General features: G+C 35.6%; 1 protein-coding gene and 1 non-coding gene across 6 annotated transcripts in view; both read right to left on the reverse strand.

Annotated features, from left to right (window-relative positions):
• Nucleotides 1-521: 521 nt before the first annotated feature.
• LOC128241834 (frizzled-5-like) overlaps nucleotides 522-14,526 on the reverse strand; it is a 53,942-nt gene continuing 39,937 nt past the window's right edge. For 2 of the 5 annotated variants that reach the window (XM_052958928.1, XM_052958929.1), the window contains 4 exons: nucleotides 7,868-8,794; nucleotides 6,154-6,404; nucleotides 3,882-4,036; nucleotides 522-3,511 (listed from right to left, as the gene is read on the reverse strand). In XM_052958928.1, coding sequence (XP_052814888.1) covers nucleotides 2,026-3,511; nucleotides 3,882-4,036; nucleotides 6,154-6,312 — 1,800 coding nt within the window. In that variant the 5' untranslated portion in view covers nucleotides 6,313-6,404; nucleotides 7,868-8,794 and the 3' untranslated portion in view covers nucleotides 522-2,025. Of the gene's footprint in view, nucleotides 3,512-3,881; nucleotides 4,037-6,153; nucleotides 6,405-7,867; nucleotides 8,795-9,242; nucleotides 9,458-14,526 lie in introns of those variants that run through there. The other 3 variants (XM_052958927.1, XM_052958926.1, XM_052958930.1) reach the window with 3 other exon arrangements.
• On the reverse strand, nucleotides 12,107-12,179 carry Trnaa-agc (transfer RNA alanine (anticodon AGC)). Its single transcript has one exon. It is a non-coding gene; the product is annotated as a tRNA-Ala (tRNA).

Raw genomic sequence — 14,526 nt, forward strand, 5'->3', positions numbered from 1 at the left:
TATTTCTTCACTTAAGTCGGTTTCCTAAATTGTTAATAGTCAAAATTGTAATAAAAGAAGTTAAACATAACAATATGTATTTTCAATCATATCGATGTAAATCGGGTGGTACGAAGAATTAAGGGTTTTTAAAGAGTTATCGGGGCTCAAGAGGATGGTAGGCGGATTGTAATGCAGAAATCGGGGTATTAGGTACGCAGGATTCGGGATGTAAGGTACGCAGGATTCGGGGTATTCGGTACGCAATGGGAAGGATTGGTAACACCCTCATGTGTGGCAAAATATGGATACATATTCCGCCTTCCCTTCGTAATTAGCATGATTTTCTGTTATAATTCAATCATATGAATTACTCTAAAATTGCGTTATATGAAGGTCAAATGATAGAAGGAAATCGTTGGTGCTTTTATATATCCTCATGTATATACAACAATGCCAGCTTTAACGTTGTACAATAAGCCCCAGCATGATATTGGGAAAATTGTAGGGATGCATAATTCTTTATAATAACAAGACAGATATAAATATTTTACATTTTTAATGACATCAAAACATGTACATCGTACATATGACACAAATTATATTCAATAATACATATTAAGATATCGAAGGTCGCACCTCAGTCGACTGATATAGCACCTTTTGTTTCGTCTCAAATTCGTCATTTACAACAACATATTTACACATTCACACTTCAAAAATATTCAAATTCTACTAACAAATATATACATAATTATTTGCCAGAATTATCATTATGCAGAAATATGTACAGCTTGCTTTCATTTACACAACAGTTACCCATTAAATACTTCCAAAAATCAGAATGTTCATTCCAGTAAGTACATATTGTTTAAGTCATATAAATGCAAAAGAGAACAAATCTTTTTCCTTAAAAAGGCGATCGTCGTACAAATGGCTGAACATTTTATTTATTTAACAACAAAAACAACTGTGACGTATCAATAATGATTGTACAACACGTGAGCACAATGGTAAGTTTTGATTGGTTGCTCAATAGCCTCGTGTCCGATTCAGACAATGTCACCAATTTTTGCGACAAGTGGAAAAGTGTGAGTAAAGGTGAATAAAAATCAGTTAAAAAGGATTGAACGCAGCTAAAAGGGTTGTGAACTAAATAAACCTAATATTGCACAAGAAAGAAATTTTAATGAATTTCCGTGATATAATCTCAATGCAAAGATTTGGAATGACAAAAAGCAACAATACAATTCACACCCGCGTTTTGAACTTGATCTACAAGACATATCTGGCAGTAAAAAAGATGGAAAAGTTCAGAGAAATGCCGTAATATGACGAAATTTCCAGAAACTTTTCCGTCGATTTCCGAAATTCGGGTAGTTTCGATCAATCATAGCCGTCGAATTTTGCAATACTAGTTACTACATTTTGGATTTCTGTACACAGATTAAAGCTTTAACCAAATGGCTGTATAATAAAAAGAAACTGTTAATACAATGTCAATTTGTAAGCGAGAACAAAGAAAATAAGTTCCAAAAATATCTTCAAACGAAACAAGAAGAAAATCGAAAGGTTTGAAGAAACAATATGGAAAAAAATCTTAGTTGAAATATTTCACGGAAAAAAACATGGCAACAAAAAGATCATATGCCCTAAACAACAACAACAATAATAATAATAATAATAGTAATAAGATACACATATGTACAATTTTAATAATAACAATATAATTTACATAACACAGTCCAAGAACCACGATTGTCACTTTTGAACGAAACTGTAGAAGTAATAAAGAATCGACTTTAGCTCCTCACCGGAAATGTAAAAGTACACTTGTATACATGTAATCACGCCAAATAAACCAGTGGTGTATCGGTCCGTGATGTAACGTATTATGTATCTTTTTTATCCTTAATTTATAACAGATTAGAGATTTTTAAGTGTACTGTACTGAAATGTAATACGAAAAGACATTTATTGAAATAAATACAATCGGTGAGAATCTAAAGATATTTCTTAATTGCCTTCTTTACGGTCCGTCATGACTCAACAATGACTGACCGGAAGTGGCTTGTGGATACTCGAAATGGCTGAACCGGAAGTGGGAGAGTATTTAATTGGAGGTTGTGAGTAGGCATAGTCCGAATTCTGACAACACAGTCGTCCATTGCACACTTTCTTCCAAGATTCGACAGTCTTTCCGGTCCAAATCCAGAAACTGCTTGTGATTCCGACTACCAGTAACATAAAGTATTTTAACATAAACACCACAAAGTCAGGTTTGGATTTCGGTCCCATACAGGGGCACGTGACAGATCTCTCCCAATCGTCTTTTAAATGCTGTTCGTAGAAATAGCACGCTAGAACTATAGTGGCAGGAATTGTGTATAATAGTGAAAACACACCTATTCTGATCATGAATCGCTCAAGTTTGTCAATTTTTCCACCATTTTGGTGCTTGATCACATTACGGATTCTGAACAATGACACGAATCCAGCGATTAAGAACGAAGATCCGATGAGGAGGTATACAAATAAGGGAATTAACACAAATCCTCGAAGATTGTTTATGTTTTGATTTCCGACATAGCAGATACCGCTGACTGGGTCCCCGTCTACGCTAGATAGTGCCAACACCGCGATTGACTTTATGCTGGGAACCAACCAAGCAGCCATATGGAAATACTGAGAATAACTTGAGATAGCCTCTGAGCCCCACTTCAGTCCAGCGCTAAGGAACCACGTGAAGGCCAGAATCACCCACCAAATGGAAGAGGCCATTCCGAAAAAGTACACGAGTAAGAAGCTTGTTACGCAAGACGCCGGTCCAGTCGTTGAGTAGCGAATCGTTGAACCGTCACAGGCGACCGCCTCGTGTCCCAACACCATCCGGATGATGAAGCCGATGGACACCATGAAATAACATCCGCTGAGGAAGATTATGGGACGCTCAGGGTACTTGAAGCGTGACATATCAACGAAGAATGTCAGTAGGGTTATGGCCGTCGAAAGGCAGCACAAGATTGACCAGAGGCCGATCCAGAAGGAGGCAAATGTTTTCTCATCGTCTGTAAGGTACGGACTTGTACAGTTCATGCCACAATTTTGGATCCCACCGGTTGTTAGCTTCCCGTAGTACGAGCTTGTGTCAGGAATTTGTTGGAAGCGGCACTTGCACATGCACACATGGTCATCGATTGGCTGCAAATTTGAGAGGTCGGGTAGTCCGGGGAGCTCCGGATCCCAAGTAATCTCTGTATTACCGTCTGGTTTATGCGGTTTGTATTTGTCGTCCGCACCCGGAACAACCGTCCGCGGTGGTGCAAATGTCGTTGTCCGTGGCTTCAGTTCAGGGTTGTCACGGTCGGGGTTGCCCTTACCGGAACCGGAAGAGTCGGTAATGTTCCGGTCCATACACAGCTTTCCCTCACCGTATCGAGGGAGGCGGCTACAGTCCATGCGCTCAGGCCATACGAATCCGTACTGGCGCATGAGCGGCGCGCAGCCGGACTTTGCTCTTTCGCATACTGATCTGTAAGATTCAAAAACGGCAATGTAAAATTAATAAGTCATTATATTGTCAAGTTAATACTTCGGTACCAAACATTTAGTGGTACATAAATTAAATTTCCATCGTAATTGAATAAACTATAAACATAAATGACTTATAAAGGACATTAAAAATAGAATTCAATATTTAAGGTCAAAATCATAATATTATGAACAATACTAGAGCAATAGAATATTGAAAAGGCTTTTAAAATCTAGCTTTTACCGGAAACGGAAGCAACCGTTCTCTAAAACCACTGCCGAACATTCTAAAAACACCACCCTACTGTGTAAGTACTGGTTACTAATAACCATAGTACAACACGACCTGTTAGAATTGCAAACAAACGTACCTGCAAGCCGGGAGATGTGGCTGGTAGTTCTCCATACAGATGGGGGCGTACATGGAACACAGGAAGAACTTGAGGTCCGGGGAACACTGGATCTCAACGAGGGGCCAGAACTGATGGACCTCTAGCCCCGCCTCGTCTTGGCTGTCATGGTTGAACTGAAAGAACAGGGATCACGTTATCATTCATTCGTTTACTTTATCATATTGAATACCCTAGGAAGCATTACTGGGCTAAATGGTTGATCGGTTGATTGTGTTTTTGATGTTGTTTTTGAATATGGTGTCCTTTCATTTAAGTGTATTTGTTTTCATTCACACATTTATTGACTGTTTCATTCACTGGCACAATGATCCATTCATAATACAATTATTCACTCACTCATTCTTGCATTCCCTTACAAATTGTAAAATTCCCGATTTTGGATCGAAAAGTGTTAGCCAACCTTATCTAATTAATTGGCACATGGAATTACAACTTACAAGACATAAACCTGTAACTTCCCTAACAACAATACAAATGCACAGACACAAGAAAAAACTCCTACACTTCACGTCTGACAGTAGACACGAACAGTTGCATGGCAGATAGGAGGCCAGATGTGTGCTTGTGGGGAGATACTGTGGCAGTCTGACAATACAGAGATACCGGGCGCCGGATGTTAAACGTGCCGGTTTTTTGTTAGGTTTTTTTTCAAGGTGTGACTCTGAATTTTAAACATGTTGACCCGGGTAAATGCAATATTGCGATCAAGGTATCCATTAAAATCAAATTATAGTTTGAATGATACGTTCAAAATGTTATTCTGTTTTTGTTTTTTTTCTTTTGGTCGTGCTAATGGCGGGTCATGGTGCGGAAACAAGAAGTAATTGTCCAAAATGCACGAACGATTGACCGTAATTAAACACATCAAAGAAAAACATAATGTACAGTACGCATTCACATCATTAGGTACCGGGAAATCGTCAATGTTTTCTTTAGGGAGGCCGGTATTTACACAAGGTGACTGGTCAGTGTTTTCCCAAGTGTCCAAATTATCGTTGGCTTGAGGCCCGGTTGTCAATTCTGAGATCCGTGTTAGTAAAGCTTGTCAAAACATTATGCTTTTGAGACATAATGTTAGCTTCTTAGTTTTTATCCTGTCAAAACGAAAGCTTTCTAACGATGGTGTTCAAGTTAAAAACGTCAAAATAGAAAAAGGGCCTCGGGTTATTTAAGTAACGCTATAATGTTATTATCTGCATCAGTATCAGCATCAGTATGATAATAACTTTGTCAACATTCGAATGTTAGATCGTATCTTGATAGTAAATAAGTCATGATTAGAACATGAAACATGATGATAATCGGTCATTATTACTTTCAATTAAGACATTTTAAGATCACAAAATGATATTTATGACCATGTTTTTTTTATTAATGCCTGACCATTGAAATAAAGGTTATAATTCATTGTCACAAACATTTCCAAATAAACAAAAATTGCCGATATTTCACAAAAGACTCAGTAAACATGCTCAACAATAAAATCGATTTCATGAATTCAATTTAAAGAGTGAAGAGTGTTTTTTTATTAAAACTACATATTGATAATATCCAGTCTATCATAAACGATTGATCGAAAACTTTAGAAACCTAGTGTTTTTTGTTTGTATAAAATATCAAAAATCACTTAAAATGTATTTGAAATATTTTACACCAAGAAGCGGCGCATGTAGATTGCAATATAAGCGCGCACTATCACAATATTTCCATGCCAAAATCAGAAAAGTGTTAAGTGATAGCATACATATTTGTATTTATAGAAATTCTTGCCAAATTCCACACATTTTCGTAATCGATAATCGTTTATAGTATCAACCACTTGCGATAAAGAATAATTTTTGAGCACATGGTTTTCTAATGGCTTCAAAAAACTTTCTCCAAACGCGTCTACTTAAAGCTTAAAATACCACCGCGTATATTACACAATGTGACAAACTAAGTTTATTTACATGGAGACATCCCTGGGCTAAATGAAACAACAAAAATATGAAATTAATGCACTAGCACTGAATTTGGGGCGTTTACAAAAATGTGTATGATGTATAATGTCCTTCATTTTTATGCATTAAGAAAAAGCTTTCGTGTGTTCAAATATACATATATATTTTGAAATTATTTTGATGCTGATTTGTTATCAAATTATAGATGACATTTAAGTTAACTGTCAAAGAAAGAAATTAATAAATATTAAGATTAAAAAACGTTCAGTATTTTTTTTTCAATTGCATACCTGATTTGGCATATAGGTGTAATTGTAGCCAATCCCCTTGCACATCGGAATCGTAATTTCCTGGCACTGCTTCCGGTCCGCAACAGCAGCCTCCGCCGTCCAAAGGATGACCGCTAAAACCAAGAGACTTCCGGTAGCCTTGATAACCACCGCCATCATCACTCAGTAACGTTTTTGTCGTCAGAAACGTATTTCGTACGTTGCTGTTACAGTTCGATGGAACGTTATGATTCCATGCGTTCTTTATGGTTCTGAAAAAAGGAAAAAAAAATCTGACAATGTGAGTTATGCGCAGCATCCAAGAATGGTTCTGAATTAACGTATTCAACCGCGTACCATTGTTTGGCTTCAAATACAAGACAACAGCATGTAGCCAAGATATTACCATTCTATAAATGCATGCAAAATGTTACACATTTGTAACAACAACTAATATTTATGATTTTATAGTTACTTTCGTGCATATGATAAATAAATCATACATTTATTAAAGTATATGCGCATTGCACGTGCTCAGTCTTGCAAAAAACAATGCGACATATCTAATACATTATTTATACGAAGTATTTTATTCCAAATGAAACATCATGTTTTGAATGCACTGGCTATATTTGCTTAAAACGGAACCAGAGATGTGTACTATCAATTATAGCGCATTTCACGTGTGAACATGACAAAGAAGACACTTAACATCAATTAAATAAGTAAATATAACTTCCTGCTAATTGAAAATTACAAGGGAAAATTATTTAATGTCATCCTTTTCTATTGTTTAATCGGTGTCATTAAAAAACTGAAGAGGGATTTAAATGAATTTATTTTTGAGAATATACTTGTGCCGATTGTGAGCAATTTATGTCATATATACTTCCTTGCTATCATAGTCAAATCCTCAAAATTAGAGTTTTGAAAACCTTCCATTTACCAATAAAATGCGTTCTGAAAGTATTATTATGAATACAAAAATTTAATAGCATAATGTTTGCCAAGCGTCATTAAAAAACTATACAAATTATATTATTAAACATAATATAATGACTTGATTTTGTACGTGAAATATTAATTATATTTATAACAATAATTATCCACATAAAACTAGGATTCACTAACCTACAGATTGCACTTATTCCAAAACAAATTTAGATTTCCGTTCCTGACACTATCAGTATCTATACTGGGCAAGAGATAGTGGCAAATCTACTGGTCACTATCGGTCAGTTGTCCGTGCAGACATTTTTATCTGCCCAATTCCTGGCCAAGTTTGATAAAGTGATCCAAATGTCGTAACATGATAGCCGTATTTAACATTGGTTGTGGATTGAATTTCATTTTGTTTATAAGTTAATATGTAAAATTGTAAACAAGGCCCTTCAATGTTTCAACACAGCTCAGACCTAAAGTCAGGCTTTCTTGGTAGCGAAACAATTTTAATGATGAGAAAATATAAACAAATTTGACCCATATAACAAATACAAATATCGTAATATTTAACGAATTTATAATGATAAATTGTGTGTCAAAAGAAAGTAATAAAGATAGAGAAGGATATTTATGGCTGAGAGTGGTTTATAGGCGAAATAAATCCGTATCTTAGCAGTATATACATAATTTATGACAATAGTATTCCAAACATTCAACAATATTACACAAATAGTGAAAAGATCATGCTGAATGAAAGTAAAACATGAAGTAAAAAATTAAGGAAAATGCTTACCGGTGAAGTTATCTTATCCGAGCAGCAGGTTGTAAAATTTACTTTCAGAATATTAAATTCCGAGCACTATTTGCGGATAAACCCACAGCAAACTTCGTGTCAATTTCTCCTTATGTCCGAGTAAACTTTCAAGCCCTGCTTCAGGCGTCACCCAACACTAAGTAAACTTTTTAAAGCTTAAAATATGTTTATTTTTCTTGTGCACTCCAAAATCCCAAAGATCCCTGGCTCTTTCCTTCGCCCGTTGCGTTAATCCGAAAAGCTAAGCTCGTATTAAATTTCATACACAATCTAAGCACTTCTTCTTGCTTAAACAAATTTGTTCTGATTCAAAATCGTTTGGTTACCTCGTCTTTATAGTTCGATCGTTTGGATGAGCACCTCGACAATGTCCTGTGACACTAGTGACACGCTAATTAAGAAATCTAATGAGATCACCAACTCAAACAATGCTCTAAAGGTGTGAAAAGTGTGAACAACTTCGATCAGTATCGTCCAAACTTTCCTTGTTGGCTAATACCTTAAGTCTCCGTTCGTCTGCCTGTTCGTATTAGTAGTTCACAGTTTGTAACGTTCAAACCACGGTTAATCTGAAATCGCCACAAGACACTGTCTAGTTCTTCGCTGAGTATGAAAAACTTTCTATCAATGTCACAACCGATCATTAATCCAACATTCGTTTCAAATACTTCTTGATTCAACCAATTTATATTTTGAAATTCACATAAGATATCGTCTGCATCTCCAGATGTATTCATAAGAACGAATCCCACAATGTGACGTCACGCAAGTATTTTCCCTCTCAGCGAATCGTATTTATCCACACAGTCACGTGCGATTGCAAGCTCCTCCCCGATCTGTTCATCTGAGTTATCTGGAAGATTGACAGGCGTTTTGATGTGGCTGATTAGAACTCTGCGAGATTTCCTGAAGAGATAAATATGACTAGTTTTGAAATATTGTAAAATGTCATTCTTCGACGGTAACATACTACTAATTACACCGATGAATGATAGCCGGGTTATTCTGCAATAGAAATACTCGACTGAAATGAGAATTTATGCCGATCTCAACTGTGTATTTTGATAAAAGAATGTATCAATAAGTCAACTGTTTGATTTATGAAGAATTCTTGTGCAGTTTTTATTCGCATTTATTTTTATTTGTGTCAAATCAACAATCTTTTTGTTGAGCAAAAACGAATCTTTCCTCTAAGATATGTTGTTATTCTTGTTTGATTAGGTATTTGATTGTTGTTTTTTATACAAATGCAAATTTCTAGAAAAGAGAAAGATTTTTGCCAAGGATTTAACACAAGAAAAACTTTTTGCACAAGTTAGCTGATACATAGAAAAACAATTTAGTCAATACATACCGAAAAATACACTTTAAGCTCCAAAACAATTACAGGAACTCACTTTTAATTCTCTATAAAATGTATTCCATCATTGTTTTAAAGACATAAACATTACCATAATAAATAAAATCATTCCGAAAGTTATCAGACTAGAAAACACATACACACGCGGGTAGAATATAAACAGAGCGTAAATCTTTCATGCGCCGTGCAAACCAAATTGTCTAAACTACGGAGAAGAGCGGTACCAAGCAGGCATACCAAACACCGTTTATTTGTTCAAGTCAACCTCAATTAATTTTGGGTCCTCTATCTACATTTCCATCTTAAGGAACGCGGCTTGGACCAATTATGCAACAATTCCAAGAAAACGTTGAATTCCACATATTCTACATAAAGCATGGCATCGCTGCAAGCATAGATGCATTTTTCACAGGTCTGCTAAGAGTTTGATAGAATTACGTAAATTTGAGTGGCGTAATTGACGTTTTGTACGTCAAGCTTAGTTAAATATGACGGTGCCAAAGTCAAACTGCATTCATTAGATGGGAAGTTAACTAGAATTTTGTCTTTTGATACTTTGTTTCGCTTGTTTTTCGGCAATAACAACATGTACATTGAAATATATATAGATTCAAGGACTTTCCTTGATGGGAACAATTTTATCACAGTATTTTAAAGATACACTCTTACTCTCAAATAAGATTTACCACAATTAATACTGCTGCTTTAATATTCCAAAAAAAGATGGATAAATGTCGAAAACAATGGTTCTTATGAAGGATACCGAGATTAATTTGAAAGAAATTAGCATAAAACACGGTATTTCTACCTTATGGGACTATAGTAGATTACAGTAAATCTTTTAGCATTCACCAATCATTTAATATTTTTATGTTTTCTGTTATAAAATAGAGGGTTACAAACTTGTTTTCTTTAAATATTTTCTATAAATGCATTATTTAGTAAGTAGTAAAAGGCTTATCAGTCAAAATTTATGTTTGTTATACATGTGTATGTATTGATTTTGAATAAGAGTGTCACTTTAAAGCACGTGTGAACAACCGCCTGATTAAGTTAGTTAAAAAAGTATTCATGAATGTAGATCACATTCATCGCCATTGATTTTGTGTTTTTGAAATAAGGAAGTTGGATCTTCAAAAAAGATGTTTCAAAGGATAAAGATTAATTATTACATCTATGAGAAAGGGCCGAAAACTTGTCAAAAGACCTTATCTTCTAGGGACTAAATCGTTTGATCAGTGTAAAAATGACATCTTCCCTTGACATGAACCTGACAACTTGACATTTTCACACTTATTAAAATTTCATTTTGATTAAAATTTGATAAAATTTGGCGTCCATTCGGTAAATTCCGTACAATTCCGAGTGACCTTACGGAGGTCGCCGATGCAGCCTGAGTTCACATTATTTTTACCCTCGGAGAGTCTCGGTACCCCCCGTCATTAAGAAATTATTAGATAAACATCTGACTAATGAATAAACAAAAGTTGAAATAGATGAAGCATGAAGAATTACCGAATTGACACGTGAATTATTTTCTATGTAAACTTGTCAAAATATTCCATACTATCTGATCGCAACGGTCTTTTATCTCTGCCCCGAAATTGTCGGAACGTTTATCTGTGTGTACTTTTCAAAACAGACTATATCACTCACTCAGATCTTACGAAAGGTTATTTGTTTTCTTTATGATTAATGTGTGATAAGTATAAACACCATTATCACCCCAAATATTATTTTATCGGTCATTATAGATGCTAAATACCGGGGATATTTTTGTTCAACATGAGAATACTTTTTCATTGTTTATTTTATGCCATCAGAGCCCTTTTCCTCAAAGGAATTCTGATTTTATTCAAACAGTTTTCATACATGAAAACAAGATAAACCAAAATGATGACATTTGGAACAACTAGATTTTCCATTCTTTGTTATACCTTTCTTAAAAAGATATTTTATAGCCATTCAAAAAGACCGAACTGACACTTTCATTACGACGCAATATTGCGCTAATTCATAAGTTAAACTGCTAATATACGGTATTTTACCAATTAACTATTTTTCCAATTTGTAAACTGAGGATTATAGACGCAAAGTATAGCATGACAATAAACACAGCGCATATTTTCAGCATTTGTTTGGTACGTTTCGAGGGGCGAACACGAAAAGGGCTTAAAGCTGCAGTACATTAGCTAGCAGATGGGGTCTTTTCATATTCACCATTCGATTTAGTGAAATAAAAAACCTAGTTTTACAATCACTCGGTCGATATACGATACAGGAGTTCTGTGGTGCCTCCCTCCCGCTGTGAGCCCATTATTCTTCGTGAACCCAACGATCAATTAAGAGCCAAGTATCAACTGTGGGCTCACAATGAGCGACAAATTGCCGCATCATACTCTTATAACTGCCAGGGGCTCGCCAAGGGCTCCGGGTGGCTGACATTTGTGGGTATGTTAAGGACTATTCGGTGGCTCTTGATAATCCTACATTTCGCTATGGACACGGGATGTCAGGCACGTGTTTACCGGACCTGTTTCATTACGTCATGAATATACTCGGGACGTCAAATATAAGTGGTGCTATGAGTAAAGGGCTCTTATAATCATACATAATAATATTTTCCAGAGTTATCCGATGGGCTCTGGGTGACATTAATTATTGTGAGTAGTAAGAAGATAGTATCATTCCAAGGCACTTATACCTCCGGGGCTTCGAACCTTGTATGTTCGGTATGAGGCTTTGTATAAGACTTGGCAATGAACACAAATTTCATTTAATGCGTATTTCATCTACAACGGCATCAGATGTTTGTTATTATAGTGAAGCGACCACTAAAAGGTAGAACAAAAAACTTATGGAGAATCCGGGTATCGATCCCGGTACCTCTCACATGCTAAGCGAGCGCTCTACCACTTGAGCTAATTCCCCAGTTATTCCTATGGTGGTATACAATTTAAACTTAAACAGAACAGAACTTGACAATTAAGTGACAAATCACCACATCATGCAACTGTAAGTGCTTGAAGCGCAATACATGATATGGACTAGAAGTTAGGCTAGGGGTTTCGCGGGATTACGTCTATTTTACCGTGAATATCACCGGCGTTTGCTCCAGTGAGAATAACAGTTTTGTACGAACAGACAAGATATCCCACTGGTTAAAGTTACTACCCCTGGTAAGAACTACCCCTTGTAAGGGTTTCACCGGGTTAAAACTATTCCTGGTTAGAAATATCCCTTTTTCGAGCGAAACCTGATTTAAGCAACCAAGAGTTCTATCTGGTAGGGGAGGGGGACGGGCGTTGAAAACTTTCAAATTATGCATCGACATTAAGGTGCTTGGTTCGCATAAAAACCAATTCCCTTGTAAAGACATTTTCAATAGTGCACAAATACTTAAAAACTTGCCAAAAAATCTTCAATTTCGACTATGCAAGAAAAATGTTTCATACCAAAGCAAAACACATCTCTTTTCTTCACTGCGCGAATCCAATGTCTTTATGAATACTTGGGTTCAATATCTGCTTTCAATGCTCAACGAACTTGGTAAAAAAATACCCCGAGAGAAACCCCACCTTTTCAAAATGTCAAAACGACTAAGTCCATAAAAATGTTGTTCAATACAAACAGATCATAATGCTAAAATTTGTATTTTATTCCCGTCTGTTTACACAGTATTCTGACAAACAAGGGATATACGGAGTACGATTCGTGAATGAGTTCGATTTTCCTACCATTATATAACCCCCCACCCTGCCCGCCCCTAGACCTTAGCGTAGACCCGTGTATTTGCTCACGAACAATACCTATAGAAATTGGTGCATCAGGCTATTAAATATTTGAAAGCATAATCTTTTAAATTGCTTTAGGCGGATTCGAGTGCATCCGACTGACGTTTTTTCGTTTTATTATTTTATTGCAAACATTATTTTTACATCAATTTTAGAATTGGAATGGAATCTTGTGACAGTTCACAAATGTTTTAATACTTTCTCATATGTCAATACGAGTACTCAGGCATATTTGCCACCTACGGGTCATTTCAGTAAATCGTTGATTCTTTATGATCATTTCTGTATCATTTTGATTTTGCATGATTATTTCAGCAAAACGATATTTCGATAGAAAGTTGAAAAAGTAGTGTTATTTCGCTATTGCTATGATTGTGTATTTGTATACGTTACCTATTTTGTACTATGAATTTGATCACTCGACAGTTGGCATATTTCAAACATAATTATATTGTGTGTTATATTTCCTTAAATGAACTCTCTTTATATTATTTTGGTAAGCTGTTGTTCTCTTTATGATTATTTCGGTAAAACGTTGTTTTCCTTGATTATTTCGTTGACGCGTTGATTCTATATACTGATTTCTGTACATCTATGAGTTTTTATAATGATTTCGATAGGATGCTGATTCTCAAACAAGGACTATGGAATAAATCAAAACAAGAACAATGGAAAATCTAAACACAAGAAATATAGAACAAAAAATCAACAAGAAATATGGAACAAATAATAGATGGAAAAATGAAGTAAATAAAGAACTATGGAACGAATCAAAGCAAGGAGACGATTGTACATGTCTACCACTTGGTGCTTGTTATTTGTGACTAATCCATCAGGTCCAGCGATACACTGTTTTCAGCACCAATCACCAATCCGTATCTGACGCATTGCAAAATCTGACTAATCCATTAATGTTGTAAATGTTGCTAACACATTTTCCAAGTGGGTGCGATGTCCGTCCCCACATGTTGACAAAAACTGCTAGCGAAGTGTTGTTTCTGGACAAAAGAGAATTCACGACGAATCATTGGTAAATAAAGCACGGATCGTAAGTCGATCACAGAATGATTGGTCATCTAAGGAATTCGCCATCAACAGTAACTGGGCCGACAGAAAACTGTTCCAAAACTTGTCATTACGATGAATAAAGTTGTCAAATTTTATTTTCATATGAAACGTTCCGTTTTTGTTGTCCAATTAAGCAAATTCGATGCAAGTCCGAGCAGATTCCTTACAACTTATAGAGGGTACTATTTTTGGTTGATGATTTAACTTACATTCGACATACCATTAAGAAAGAAATCGGGCCAGTCAATATGATAATAGTCCTTAAAAATGTTAAATCAAATTTTACAATTATAATTTAGAAGTATGGTTCTTACGGTTAAATAAACAACGTTATATATGTGTACTTTTGTTTCGGCTGAATATTTTTAAGTCAATGAGACTTATTTCATAAACGTATTTATAAGTTATTGCCTGAT

This window comes from Mya arenaria, chromosome 7 (assembly GCF_026914265.1).
Source record: "Mya arenaria isolate MELC-2E11 chromosome 7, ASM2691426v1".
NCBI lineage: Eukaryota > Metazoa > Mollusca > Bivalvia > Myida > Myidae > Mya > Mya arenaria.